The 14,404-nt window shown below is 37.5% G+C and overlaps 1 protein-coding gene across 3 annotated transcripts in view; it reads left to right on the top strand.

Moving 5' to 3' along the window:
* Nucleotides 1-435: 435 nt before the first annotated feature.
* INTS2 (integrator complex subunit 2) overlaps nt 436-14,404 on the top strand; it is a 39,574-nt gene continuing 25,605 nt past the window's right edge. For 2 of the 3 annotated variants that reach the window (XM_070393494.1, XM_070393496.1), the window contains exons 1-11: nt 436-518; nt 1,736-2,042; nt 2,709-2,847; nt 4,318-4,420; nt 5,255-5,368; nt 6,864-6,994; nt 7,464-7,637; nt 8,612-8,838; nt 10,745-10,870; nt 13,076-13,147; nt 13,233-13,347. In XM_070393494.1, coding sequence (XP_070249595.1) covers nt 500-518; nt 1,736-2,042; nt 2,709-2,847; nt 4,318-4,420; nt 5,255-5,368; nt 6,864-6,994; nt 7,464-7,637; nt 8,612-8,838; nt 10,745-10,870; nt 13,076-13,147; nt 13,233-13,347 — 1,527 coding nt within the window. In that variant the 5' untranslated portion in view covers nt 436-499. The remainder of the gene's footprint in view (nt 519-1,735; nt 2,043-2,708; nt 2,848-4,317; nt 4,421-5,254; nt 5,369-6,863; nt 6,995-7,463; nt 7,638-8,611; nt 8,839-10,744; nt 10,871-13,075; nt 13,148-13,232; nt 13,348-14,404) is intronic. The other variant, XM_070393495.1, reaches the window with a different exon arrangement.

The following is a 14,404-nucleotide window of genomic DNA, read 5'->3' as shown; positions in this document are numbered from 1 at the left end:
GGGATCCATAGACCCTAACGTAGGAACCCTGCAATGAGAGGTTTAACCTCTGACTGTGTGTGAAGTCGAGAGGGAAGGAAGGCTCGGGGATTAGATTACTTTTTAAATTTTCCCACAAATCCTGGGATTCTAGGACTTTGGTGCAGGAGGGCATAGGCAGAGACGGAAGAAGAGGACAGTCTATTCCGGTCAAAGAACAGTGGGGACAATTTTAACACTTCTTTGACCCACGTTAAGCCAGGTGAAGCCGAAACTGCAGCTCGAAGGGGCTGAACGACACCGCGGGCAGAGTCAGGGAAATAGACTGACAGCGAGTTCTAAACCCTCCGGAGGGGAGAGTGGGCGGAGCAAGCAGCGGGGGAGGGGGGAGGGGGGAGGAAGGGGCGGGGCCGCGCACGCGCACCCGGGTTTCCGCGCCGACGTCTCTGGGTTTCCTCTCGCAGCCACTCTTCCTTTCAGTCCAGTACGGTGGCCGACGGGAGCCAGACGCTGGGGATGAATGAAGGTGCTGGGTGCAGGTTGAAACAGTCTCCTCCGCTTTCTGCTCCCTTCGGCCTGGGTCCTGCCTTTGCGCGGAGGCCCCATCCAGCCCCCCCGCACCGCTGACCCGATTGGCTCCGGCGTCAGACTTCAGGGAGCCCGGGTCGACTCAGGGCACCGCTGGGGTCGGGGAGTCCAGATACTCGCCTAGGCCCGATTTCGGACCGCACTCTCGATTTCTACCGCGTCCCGCCTCTGGGACGCGGATGCGGGTGGGATCCCGGGAGGTTGGAGGGCAGAACCGAAGGTCTGAAGCTTCCGCTTCTCGGACCTCAGCGCGTCCCCTGGTCCTGGTCGGCAGCCCGCCCGCTTTTCTCAGCCCGAGGGACTGGTTGGTCCTCGTTACACCGGGGGCGAGACCTATGAGCACACAGGGCACCTCTGCTCCCTCCGCCCGCCCCTCGGTGCGAAGGCCAACTCCTCTTGCTTAAAAGCAAAGCAGCGTTTCTGCCCACGACTGGTACCCATGATGGCGTTGGCTTACTGACCCCTGTTGTTGTTTTGTTGTTGGTTTGTTTGTTTGTTTAATGCCTCTGATTACTCCTGAGGACAGAGAAGTGCCCGAGTGGCACTCATCTGTCTCCCATAGCTGATTGCACCTCCCGCCCCCACAGCTGGTTTTCACCCAGGGCACACGGGATGGTGGTAAGGCCTCCAGAGTTTTGAATCTGAGGCCATTGACCAACGCCGACTCCTGCAGTGCGGAAAGAGGAGCCTGACATTCTTTAACCTGTTGGCTAGGCATGTGAAACTAGAGAGGGACAGAAGAGGAGCGTTCTTCACCATGCCGTCGGCTTATTTTTATTTTACGTGTGGCATTCGGAGGACTGGTCTCATGGAGAAAGCTTTGGGCTGAGATATAGTAGATGAGGATTCAGCCTTGGCTTTTGCCTCTAACTAGTAATAATACTATGGGCTTGTTACTTAATCTCTCTGCTTCATATTCGTTCTTCGCAAACTAACAGTATTTGAACAGAAAATCCCTAAGGCTAGAAGAGACATTAGTATACTATTTTCTTTCTCATTTTCCAGATGGCCGTAGAAATGTAGGGAGCCCTTAATTGTTCCAGGAACTGATTGTCAACACAAGGGGCTTATTAAAGATAAACCACATTTTCCAGGGTACTTAAAAAGAGGGTGTTCCTACGTGTGGGAGTTACATCCCTACTTTTTTTTTTTTTTTTTTAATCATTAGGACCAACAGTGACAATGACGGAGTGTACAAGCCTTCAGTTTGTCAGCCCCTTTGCTTTTGAGGCAATGCAGAAGGTGGATGTTGTTCGTTTGGCATCGTTAAGTGACCCAGAATTAAGACTTCTCCTGCCCTGCTTGGTGCGGATGGCACTTTGTGCTCCTGCTGACCAGAGCCAAAGCTGGGCCCAGGATAAAAAACTCATTCTTCGCCTTCTCTCCGGAGTGGAAGCTGTCAACTCCATTGTTGCCTTGTTGTCTGTGGACTTCCATGCCTTGGAACAGGATGCCAGCAAAGAACAGCAGCTTCGGTAACGTCCTGTTATACAACATGCAGATTGGGATTTACTTGGGCTTGCCAAAGAAGGAGGAATCAAATATCTTTTGGAGCTTTGTGGGCTTTTTATTGGATGCACGCCAAAAAGAGAAGATTGAGAGTCTAAACTTTGGAGAGTATTTTACTTAGTTTTCTTTCTACTTAGAGTTAGAACTCTTTTGAATTTCCATATTATAAAATGTTGTGTAGAGCAGTTTTGATACATACACTATTGTATTCCGTCTAAACTGATTAGGCCAGTTACTCTCAGTGGGAACCGGGTAGAGTAAGTTCCCCCAGAGTAGAAGGATTTATTGGAATCATCTGAGAGGTTTTTTAAGTTTACATGGAGTCTCCAATGTGAGTCTCTGGGCGGAGGTTTTGTTCGTCCCTGCCCATTGTGAATCCAACAATGCGCCACTGTTGTTAATGGAAGTGGGTATCAACTATCATTTGTGATGGAGTCTTTACATTGGTTGTAAATTCCTGAGATAGATAGGCAAACTAAGTAGTAATTCAGAAGTAATTTCATACATTCATGAAATGTATAAATAGAGTTCATACATTCTTTTATAGATTATTTCAATAAAAGATAACCTTTTTGTTATTACTTCTAGGCCACTGTACTCAATTGTTGATTTACACGTTTGTACTTTATTAGGCATAAACTTGGAGGAGGTGCTGGAGAGAGCATCCTGGTATCACAGCTTCAGCATGGACTAACATTAGAGTTTGAACACAGTGATTCACCTCGTCGATTGCGTCTTGTGCTTAGTGAGCTGTTGGCAATTATGAACAAGGTACATTGATTTGAATTACAGCTCAAAATATGCATGAAGCAGAGACAAGAAGGCAGGCAGGATGCATCCTCTTCTACACATATTTCTATTGGTTATGTAAGTGTGTTTCTTTCAAAGGTTTCAAATGCTATTAAATGCCTGCCTTAAAGGCTTTCTTTCTCTTATTACTGTTTTCTCTCATGTATGACTCTTCTGTGTTCTCTAGCATAGGAATTTTTTCTATATGGAATTAGTACAATGGCTTCTTGATAGTTACATAAGATTACCAAATTTGATTATATCATGATAGGGTACAATTTCCCCCATAAAATGTTGTGTTGTATAACTGAAAAATGTACACAGTTCCTTCAGACACTGAGTGTGTATTAATAACCTTTATATAACAGTGAGTAGGGAATATCAAAGCTGAATTGGATGTAGGTCATTGACTAGCCTTACTCACTAGATGACTGAATTGCTTCTGTACAGTAAAGGCTATTCAACTTCTCATGTCAGCAAAATCATAGATTATTTTAGGTTATGCACCTGTGGGTAATTATGGTTAATTGAAACTCTGAGTTTTAAATTTGTGAATGTCAGGGGTCTATCATACAAAGAACTAAATTAGATCTTCATAGTAAGATGGCTTAAATGAGATTAGGCCCAGAGTTGTAGGGGAAAAGTTATTTACTGTTCAATTTCAAGGTCAGTTAATTTATAATAAAGTTTTATAAATTGTGGAGAAAAAAAACCCCTGAATTTCTGTTTCCAAATAAAATACTTGGTAAGGGAAGAGGGATTCATCAATTTTAGATAGTTTTTAAGATATGTTATAAATCTTTAAAAAATTTCTTTCTATTACAATTATTTTATTTTACTCTTTTCTATTATATGGAAAGTCTTTAATTTCTACCAATATTTCTCCTACATATTTTTCTCAATAACCTCACTTGATGTCTCTAATAAAATAAGTGACCTTTCTGTTGTGGAATGTTCCTGGCATATAGGAAATGTGGTGATAAAACTACTCTAGGAAAGTTTTTAAAAAGTTAGTAGGTACTTTTGTTGACTTAAATTTTTATTCTTTGTTTTTCTCACAGTTCATTCAGCATTGAACATGAATTTATATTTGTTATGCTACTTTAAGTTTACAGGTTTTTTTTTTCTTTTTTCAGCTACAACTTATGTAGGTAGCATTTCTAATTCATTTCTTTGGATTGTCTTATCTTTAATTCCAGATGTCTCCAAATATTTATATAGACATAAATTATAGAAACCCATACTGTCATGTCTGAATAATAATTAATATGACTGTTAATTGGTTACATTGGTTCAAATTTATGGAATATTGCATATTCTGATGCTGTGTATTAATGACATATTAAGAGACGTGGTGTGCAAGCTGAACAAATAATTACAAAATTAGTAAGGAATTTAATTAATTACCTGACATTAATAGAGTTTATATATATATATATATATTTAATTTAGGTATCTGATTGCAGTGGAGAATTTTTTATCAAGTCATCTGAGCTATTTGAGAGTCCAGTCTATTTGGAGGAAGCTGCAGATGTACTTTGTATTTTACAAGCAGGTACTGTAATGAATGCTAAGATACATTTCAGTTATAGTTTTTTGTTAAATGATACTGTATCACTTCTTAACTTGGAATGTACCTTAAAAAATTAAGTAAAAAATGACTAATAGTATGCCCTGGCTGGTGTGGCTCAGTTGATTGGAGCTCACACCAAAAGGTCACATATTCGAAACCAGTTGTTTCTCTCTCTCTCCCCTTCTCTTTCCCCCCTCTTCCTTTCCCTCTCCCTTTCGCTTTCTCTAAAATCAATAAAATACATCATTGGGTGAGAACTAAAAAAAAAAAAAAAGCCCTGGTCAGAGTGCTCAGTGGTTAGAGTGTCAGCCTGCACACTAAAGGTTTCGTGTTCGATTCCCGGTCAAGGGCACGTTCCTGGGTTGCAGCTTCAATCCTTGGCCTGGATCAGGGTGCTTGTGGGAGGCAACCAATTGATGTATATCACTTACATCAATGTTTCTTTCTCTCTCTCTCTGTCTCCCTCTCTCTTTCCCCTCCCCTCTTCCACCTGCCCCACACTGAGGACCAAGCCCACAAACCCAGGCATGTACCCTGATGGGGAATCGAACTGTGACCTCCTGGTCCATAGGTCAATGCCCAACCATTGAGCCACACTATCTGGGTGGAACTGAGCTATTTTTAATTTCATTTAATTTAGATTTAAATAACCACAGGTGGTTGGTGGCTGTCTTACTAGACACTTCAATTCTAGACTGTGAAAAGAAATTGCCTTAATTGCTTTTAAATGACATCAGTGAAATGTCAAAAGATGTTTAATGTAAATACAATGAAATGTCACTCTTCAGTAGTAACACTGCCTTTGTTTTCTCATAGAGCTCCCTTCCCTGCTTCCTATAGTTGATGTAGCTGAAGCCTTGCTACATGTTAGAAATGGTGCCTGGTTCTTGTGTCTGTTGGTGGCCAATGTTCCTGATAGTTTCAATGAAGGTAAATATAATTTTGAAATGGGATATTGAAGAGATTTACTTGGGCATCTAAGGGCCTCTGTTTGAGCTAAGAAGAAACATTTATGGGGTTTTGATATTTTTTGTCTTTTGAAAGTTTATTAGTGTGCACTAATTTTAGAAATATTGAGTTTAGAGGTTTCAAAATTGCTTTGAGATTAACATTTTAAGTACAGTGAGTATGTAGCAAATTTTTTTATTTTTTGCTGATAGGCACTGGTGCTATATTATGACAATAAAAAATACCAAAGAACTAGAAGATATAATCCCAACGCTCAGGAAGCAAAGAGGAGAGGAGACATATATCTGTGAAATAGCCAGGGAGCAGTCGATGCATGGTATCTATAATCAGAAATACCAGCAATTAGGCCGTTGTTTTTTAGCCTTATTGCTATCAGTTTGCAGAAAAGTGTAGGGTAGAAATTAAGAAAAGTCAATTGAAATTTTTCATGTCTATTTCAAACTACTAGTGATTGAAGATTATTATTTGGGTCTGAGTGATATAAAAGTAAAAACATTATTGAGTAAGATAATTTGGGAATTGGGAGCCATGGAGGAAAAAAACACTGAATCTGGGGGTTATAATTTCTGGCTTTGTCAATTATTCTTTATGTGATTGCCATCAAGATACTTCACATCTATAAAATGGAGATACTGATATTTTTCTTACATTTCTAAGAGATTATCACATGATATGTAAAAGCCCTTTGGAAGCACTGTCCTTACTAATTTTCTGTCTACTTGTTCCAGTAGTTACTGAGGGGAGGGTGTTGATATCTCCAGACATAATTGTGGATTTCCTTTCAGTTTGTTGAGCCAGCAACTTGGGCATGTGCCCTGACTGGGAATCGAACTGTGACCTTCTGGTTCATAGGTTGTCGCTCAACCACTGAGCTACACGGGCTGGGCTTGCCTTCATTTTTGAAAGATATTTTCATTGGGTATAAAATTTTAGGTTGACATTTTCTTTTAGCTCTTTCAAGATGTCATTCTGTTCTCTGTGGTGATTTTTATTTCTGTTCTGTATATAATGTTTCTTTTTGCCTCTGGCTATTTTTATTTACGTATTTATGTATTTATTTATTTATTCTGGCTACTTTCTTTGTTATCACTGATTTTCAGAAATTTGATTATGATGTGTCTGGATATGATTTCTTTGTGTTTATCCTGCTTGGAGTTTATTGAGTTTCTCTGTGTTTTTAATTTTCATCAAATTTGGACAAATATATTTTTGTCTTCTATTCCCTTTCTCTGTTTGGCTCCTTGATATTGTCCCAAAGGTCACTGTGCATATTTTAAGTCTTTTTTTTAATTCTGTGCTTTATTTTTACCAGTTTCTTTTACTATGCTTTCAAGTTTCCTAACCCTTTTCTTCTGTAGTGTCTAATCTGCATAAATGATTGCTTCTCAAGGCTGAAAATTTTTTTCTAACTTTTTACTTACAAAGCTTAAAGTAATAGAGGCTATTCAATGTTCAGTTTGTAGAGGCCTGATCAAAAATGGAGAACGACAGGATGAAGAGAGTCTTGGAGGAAGGCGCAGAACAGATGCCTTATGCTTTTTATGTAAAATGAATCCTTCTCAGGCTCTCAAGGTCCGAGGCATGGTGGTAAGAGGTCTTATTTTTATGAGACAAAAGACTTTATATTAGGACCAGGAACTCTTCTCAAGATGGTTTTGGAGTCTTGTAGAAAATTATAATTATATCCTGGATGTATTACCTTCCTCTTTGGGTTTTTATGTTTTGTGATACTTCTTCCTCTAAACTTCAGAGCAGCGGTTCTCAACCTGTGGGTCGCGACCCCTTTGGGGGTCGAACGACCCTTTCACAGGGGTCGCCTAAGACCATCGGAAAACACATATATAATTACATATTGTTTTTGTGATTAATCACTATGCTTTAATTATGTTCAATTTGTAACAATGAAATTGGGGGTCACCACAACATGAGGAACTGTATTAAAGGGTCACAGCATTAGGAAGGTTGAGAACCACTGCTTTAGAGGCTTTAGATTCTGAAGCATCCTGGCTCTTTTCCTTATGATACTGAGTTCAGTTTGTTTTCTGTGCTGTGTTAGGTGGAAGAATGTCACTTGCCAGGCCTTGGAGTAGCTTTGACATTGGATCATACTAAGAATGAAGTTAGTGAAGATGGAGTGACTGACTTGGTTTGTTTTGTTAGTGGTTTGCTTCTTGGAACAAATGCGAAAGTCCGGACTTGGTTTGGAACTTTTATCCGAAACGGACAACAGGTGAGGGATAAATATCTGTATAGGTTAAGGATCAGGATATTTTGGCAATTAGTAAAAGAGGAAGAAACACTTTGAGAATGATGTCATTAGACCAATGGTTCTCCAATTTCTTAGCCTCAGGACCCTCCTAACATTAAAAGAAAAATCATTGAGGATACCAAAGAGCTTTTGTTTATGTGCTTTTATCTATTGCTATTTATCAGATTAGAAATGAAAACAAATATTTGAAATACTTATTTAAAAATAATAATCTATTCAGTGTGAACATAACATTTTTTAATGAAAAATAGCCGTATTTTCCAAAATAAAAAAAATTAATGAGAGTGGTGGTGTTTTTACATTTTTGCAAATCTCTTTAATGTCTGGTTTCATAGAAACTGTTGGAGAACTGCGCTATAATAGTAAAAATCATAGTAAAAAAGGCCAATAATGTCTTAGTATTATTAACCAGTTAACTGCCACGATGTTTTGAATTTAATTAAAAAAGGTCTGCCGCTTGTGTCTATAGACGCTTACGGCGTACAAATGGTTAAGGACACATTTTTGACCTGGTTTCCCTGAAAGCATTTGAGAATCTGCTATTAGTTAAGTCCTAAACATACTTAACTAATAGCAGAGCTGTTGTTTAAATCCAAGGTCTTGTGTCTCCAAAATATGAGCACTTCTATAGCACATGTGACTCCATTAGTCATTATGTATTTGAAAATACCATTTTAAATGATGTTTTACAATTCAAATTGTACTTAATTCAGTGTATTCTGTACAACCAATCCAAATTAGGATGAGTGGAGTATTCTTGACATGAACCAGTGAATTTTGAGTGTGCTCGATTGGTTAAAATGAGATTCTGTAGTTATGACAGCCTCCTTAAAGGGGTCAATTTCAAGTGTTTACCTGGGGAGCTCTGTTTGAACTTCCTTCTGACTTACTGAGTGTCCATGCTTTCTTCTTCTTGTGGCTCATATTTCTTGCAGAGGAAAAGAGAGACCAGCAGTTCTGTCCTTTGGCAGATGCGACGGCAGCTGCTTCTGGAGCTGACAGGCATCCTTCCCACAGTGAGAAGCACCCGCATCGCGGACGAGGCTGACGCGGAGACTGAGCCCCATGTGTCTGTGTACTCGGGGCTGAAAGAAGAGCATGTTGTGAAAGCCAGTGCACTCTTACGTCTGTACTGTGCATTGATGGGGATCGCTGGACTCAAGTATTCCATAATTTGATATTTTACCTTTTTGTCATTTTACTTTCTTGTTTCTAATCCCAAGAAAGTGAGTCAAAGGCCTTTTATTCTGAGGATTTGGGTTTTCTTTTGGGCTTAGTTAGTGGGCTGGCCTATATAAAGAATAAAGTCCTAAGGCAAAACATCCTTAGCTGGGATGTGTCTATCTTTTTTGTTCTGATGTAAATATAATTATGTAAATATGGAACAAGCCAAAACAGTTTAAGAAACCTGTGACTTCACCACAGCTTGACTGTGAGTGATTGTTTACCAGCCCATGCAGCTGGTTGAAGTAAAGCTCTCCTGTTTCCTATTACAGCTGAGGTCATCAGTTGATATGATGTGATTATTAAGCATAAGGTTTATCATTTAGTCAGTGCACTATATCCTTTTGAATAATGTCCTCAACTGTTTTACACAAGCCTCACTTTGCATTGCTTTGATATATATGAATTTCAGTTACCACTGTTTAATTAAATATTATGCTTCCTCAACATCTAATGTATCAGTTACCATGATACCTTAACCACATAATTGTGTAAAATACCAGCTTTGCTGAGAGCTCTTTAAGCCATAGATTACTGTATGAATAACATGCACATCATGATCAGTGGCCAATTGCATCATTTCTTTTAAAATCTGTCAGCAATTGGTCACCACACATCGATTACTCAGTTTATGAATAGACAGCAAAGTGGGTGCATGTATTGTCTCCTTGTCTCTCAGTGATAAACCCATGTGACATTTTATAAGAATAGATAACTGAAGGAGAGGGATTAGCCAATAAAGATGAAAGTGAAGCAAAGAAACAAAAAGTGGTACTGTTGGAAGTGGCATTTGAACCAAATGTAAATAGAAGAAATAGCTGACTTGTGAGAATGTTGACACAGCTTCCATTTGAGAGACTCTAGATATGCAGCCAGATGAACTTGTCAACATAAATGAGGAAATTTATTGTGATAAAAAGGATAAAGAAGTTTTAGAGGAAGTGATGCAGGCAGAAATCTTCACATGAAAGGAAGTCTCAGGTATTTCATGACTGAAAGTACAGGGGATAACATATTGGAAGTTGAACCAAACTTAGAAGGGGGTATGACAGTTCATCAGGGCTTAGAAAAGACATACACTTTGTGTTGTAAGTCATACAATGAGAACACAAAGGCTGTTCAGACTACTATTGATAGTTTTATTTTTTTACGAAGAAAACACTTTAATTCCTGATGTGTCTAATATTTTCAATTATAGAGTGCTGTATAAATATTAGTTTTACTGTTTTTTATTTCTTTATGCATTATAACTGACAGAATTTGTAATGTTTTGACAAAAACAAATTTAAAGGTCACAGAACAGTTGAAATATTCTCCATTGATTATTAAGATCACAATGTGTAATTTCAGCTTATATGTTTTTTTTAATGATTTTTTAAAAAGATTTTTTAAAAATTGATTTTTAAAGGAAGGGAGAAGGAGAGAGAGAAACATCCATGTAAGAGTGAAACATCAATCTGCTGCCTCCTGCGTGCCCCCTACCAGGGATTCAGCCCGCAACCCGGGCATGTGCCCTGACCAGGGATTGAACCAGCAAACTTTTGGTGCATGGGATGACAACCAACTAACTGAGCCACACTAGCCAGGGCATCAGCTTATATGGTTATTTTTATGCTTCCATACTATTGAGCAGTGCCTGTATTTGTGTCCAAGGAAGAACACTGGTTGTAAACTCAACAGTGTTGCTTTTCACAATTCAAGATGTTAAAGATTTTATAAATAGTGAGGTATTATTACAAAGCTTAAAGTTTGTATCTGAATGATGAAACTGTTGGGAAGTCCCTTTTTCTTTTTCCCTTCTTCAGCTAAAAAAAGTAAAGCGTAATAATGTGTTTCTTTTTCAGACCAACTGAGGAAGAAGCTGAACAATTGCTACAGTTGATGACAAGCCGTCCTCCTGCTACACCTGCTGGGGTTCGCTTTGTTTCACTTTCCTTTTGTATGCTGCTGGCCTTTTCTACACTTGTCAGGTACCTTAAATTGCTCTATTTTTTCAAGGTCTGCTTTTGTTTGTTTGTGTGTTTATTAATTTATTTTGTAATTTTTTAAAATTTCAATTACAGTTGACATTCAATATTGTATTAATTTCTGGTGTACAGCATAGTGATTAGACATTTTTATAACTTACAAAGTGATCCCCCAGTAAGTCTTGCACCCACCTGACACCATGTATAGTTATTATAATATTATTGACTATATTTCCTAAGCTGTACTTTACATCCTTGTAACTATTTTGTAACTGTCAATTGAATTTATTAATCCCTTCACCTTTTTTACCCAATCTCCCAACCTATCTCCCATCTGGCAACCATCAATTTGTTCTCTGCGTCTTTGAGTTTGCTTCTGTCTTGCTTGTTCATTTATTTTGTTTATTAGATTCCACATATAAATGAAATCTTATGGTATTTGTCTTTCTCTGTCTAACCTATTTCACTTAGCACAATACCCTCTAGGTTCATCCATGTTCTCACAAATGGTAAGACTTCATTCTTTTTTATGGCCGAGTAATATTCCATTGTATATATGTACCACTTTTTTATCCATTTGTCTTTTTTTTTATTTAAATCTTTATTGTTGAAAGTATTACATATGCCCCCCTTTTTTACCCCCATTGACCTCTTCTAGCCTGCCCCCGTCCCCCGCCTCAGGCCTTCACCTCCCTATTGTTTCATTTGTCTTTTGACTGGAGCATTTAATACATTTACATTTAAAGTAATTATTGATAGGTGTGTGGTTATTGCCATTTTATTAATTGTTTTCTGATTGTTTATGTAGTCCTCTATTCCTTTCTTATTCTCTTGCTCTCTTATATATTGAAGGTTTTCTGTAGTGTTGTGTTTGGATTCCTTTCTCTTTATTTCTTGTATATTTCTCCCATAGTTTTGGTTTGTGATTACCATGTGCTTCATATATAATATACCAAACTATGTTTATATCAATCTATTGTAAGTTGATGATCATTTAAATTCAAACACATTTTATAATCACTACCATTTTTATCCCCCCATCCATGTTTATGTTTTGTCAATATTTTTTACTTTTTTTGTCTGTGTGCTTATATATGTTCTTAAATTTATTGTTGTAATTACACATGATCATCCTACTTTTGCATTTAAGAATATTTATTGATTGATTTTACAGAGAGAGGGGGTGGGGGAGAGAGAGAGAAGAGAGAGAGAGAGAGAGAGAGAGAGAGAGAGAGAGAAAAGAGGAATATTGATTTGTTGTTACAACTATTTATGCATTCATTGGTTGATTCTTGTATGTACCCTGACCGGTAACCTAACCCATAACCTTGGTGTATTGGAACAATGCTCTAACCAACTGATCTACCTGGCCAGGACTACCTTTTGCCTTTTAATTTTTGTAATTATAGTTCTGTTCATCTAGTTTTCAGGTGGTTTTCTAGGGTGGTTGTTATATTTATTTAAATTTCTTGTTCAGGGTCACACTACCAGTAACTAGCAGAGATGGGATTACCACTCAGGTCTGTCTGGATAGGCTCTAAAGGGTGTAACTTTCTACTATATAACACTGTCTTATTAGTAAAATGATTTGGGTGTGGCTAATAATGACCTTTTCAGTTTTCTTACCTTTGGGTAGCAGGCTTTTCAGTTGCTTTTTATTTTATTCATTTATACCACAATGGAGTAGGAGATCAATGAACATTATTTTTACAAGTCAAAGTTAACTTGCCCTTTACAATCTAAATCTAGGAATTTCCTTTAAAAGTCATTGTTGATATACTTTTATAACCATCTTTCATATCTGATGAACTGTAGCTATCTCTTTTTCCCTATATCGTTCTTCTCTTTTTGAATAGTGATCACTTATTTTTCTACAATTTTGACTTCTCAAAATGTTCCTATAAGTTAAATTTCATTTTCTAGGTAAAAGATGGAAAGGAAATAATCAAGACTTTTGAGAGATTTTGACTACTTACAACCTTAAAGAAAAGCATAGGCCCTCATTCTTCATCTCTACAACTACTTCATACCTACAACTACTTCATATCTCTGTGACAATGGGCAATTCAACACACTATTAATTTGAATTGATATTTCAAAATAGGGAAGGAAAAATAACTTCTACTAAAAATAATTTCAGAATGCTTCCTTACTCCTATGCTGTTATATCTGAGTTAAACCAGTAACATTCTGGTATTTTTTATATAGTACACCTGAACAGGAGCAGCTAATGGTAGTGTGGTTAAGTTGGATGATAAAAGAAGAAGCTTATTTTGAGAGGTAAGAGGACTTCATTTGTTTCAGTTAGCTAGTAAGTTTTTCGTAATCTGTTTGGAAATTCATATTTTATTTTCTGTTTCAACAGTACTTCAGGCGTTTCTGCTTCTTTTGGGGAGATGTTATTATTGGTCGCTATGTACTTTCATAGTAACCAGCTTAGTGCTATCATTGACTTGGTCTGTTCCACTTTGGGGATGAAGGTAATTTTCTTTTGTCTTCTTTCTAAAGAAGGTGTTTCTAAGCTGGACATTTTCTTGTAGTGTAAAGTAAATAGATTTCCATGTAGAAGTAATTTAATTTAATAGTTTGAAATTTTATCAGAAGGTCTTAGAAAAAATTACATTATGAAAACATTTATTTACCAGAATAATAGATGTTCAGTGTAGAAAGCTTGGTAAACACGGAAAAGAAGGGGAAAATATAACTTCATTGTTCAGAGATATCAAATATATTATTGTTAACATTCTGGTGTCTGTTCTTTCTTTAAATTGACATACATATTTTGTAATTTTAAAGAATTTAGCAGTATATGATGAGCGTTTCTTCATGTCAAATATTCTAATACTGTATAATTTTCAGTGATTCTATCGTAGTCCATCATGTGGACCAGTCATGACTTTGCTAATGGATCCTTTTTTATTAGCTATGTAAATTTTCCAATTTTGGGAAAATTAAAAACCTTATTTATGTAAATATATACACGGATACTCACATGTTTATTATCAAATGCTGTTTGGATTATTTCCTTAGGATAAAGTTCTTTGAGGCAGTTACTAACTAAAAGAGTATGATGATGTTAAGGTGTTTAATGAGTATTGCCAGGTTATCTTCTAGAGAGATTATAGTAATCAAACTGTTTTCATTAGTGAGTGAGAGTGCCTATTTTTCTTCACGCTCACCATCACTGGCATTACTGAAATTTGATTTTGTCTTTGATTACTAGTGAAAACTATGGTAAATATGATTGTCATTTTTATAGCTCACAGTGTTTTGTTTTGTTTTAATGATTTTTTTCTCTTTGTTTTCAAGAACTGTGTTTTTAAACAAAATATATTCGTATTGATTTCAAAGAGGGAGAGAGAGAGAAACATCAATAATAAGAGAGAATCAATGATCGGCTGCCACCTGCACACCCCCTACTGGGGATTGAGCCCACAACCCAGGCATGTGCCCTTGACTGGAATCAAACCTGGGACCCTTCAGTCCACAGGCCAACGCTCTACCCACCAACACAAACCAGTCAGGGCTATAGTGGTA

Source organism: Myotis yumanensis, unplaced genomic scaffold, assembly GCF_028538775.1.
Source record: "Myotis yumanensis isolate MYYU_CA2020_CCGP unplaced genomic scaffold, mMyoYum1.0.hap1 SCAF_16, whole genome shotgun sequence".
NCBI lineage: Eukaryota > Metazoa > Chordata > Mammalia > Chiroptera > Vespertilionidae > Myotis > Myotis yumanensis.
Note: the sequence above shows the minus strand (reverse complement) of the source record. Positions and strands in the feature narration are given on the sequence as shown.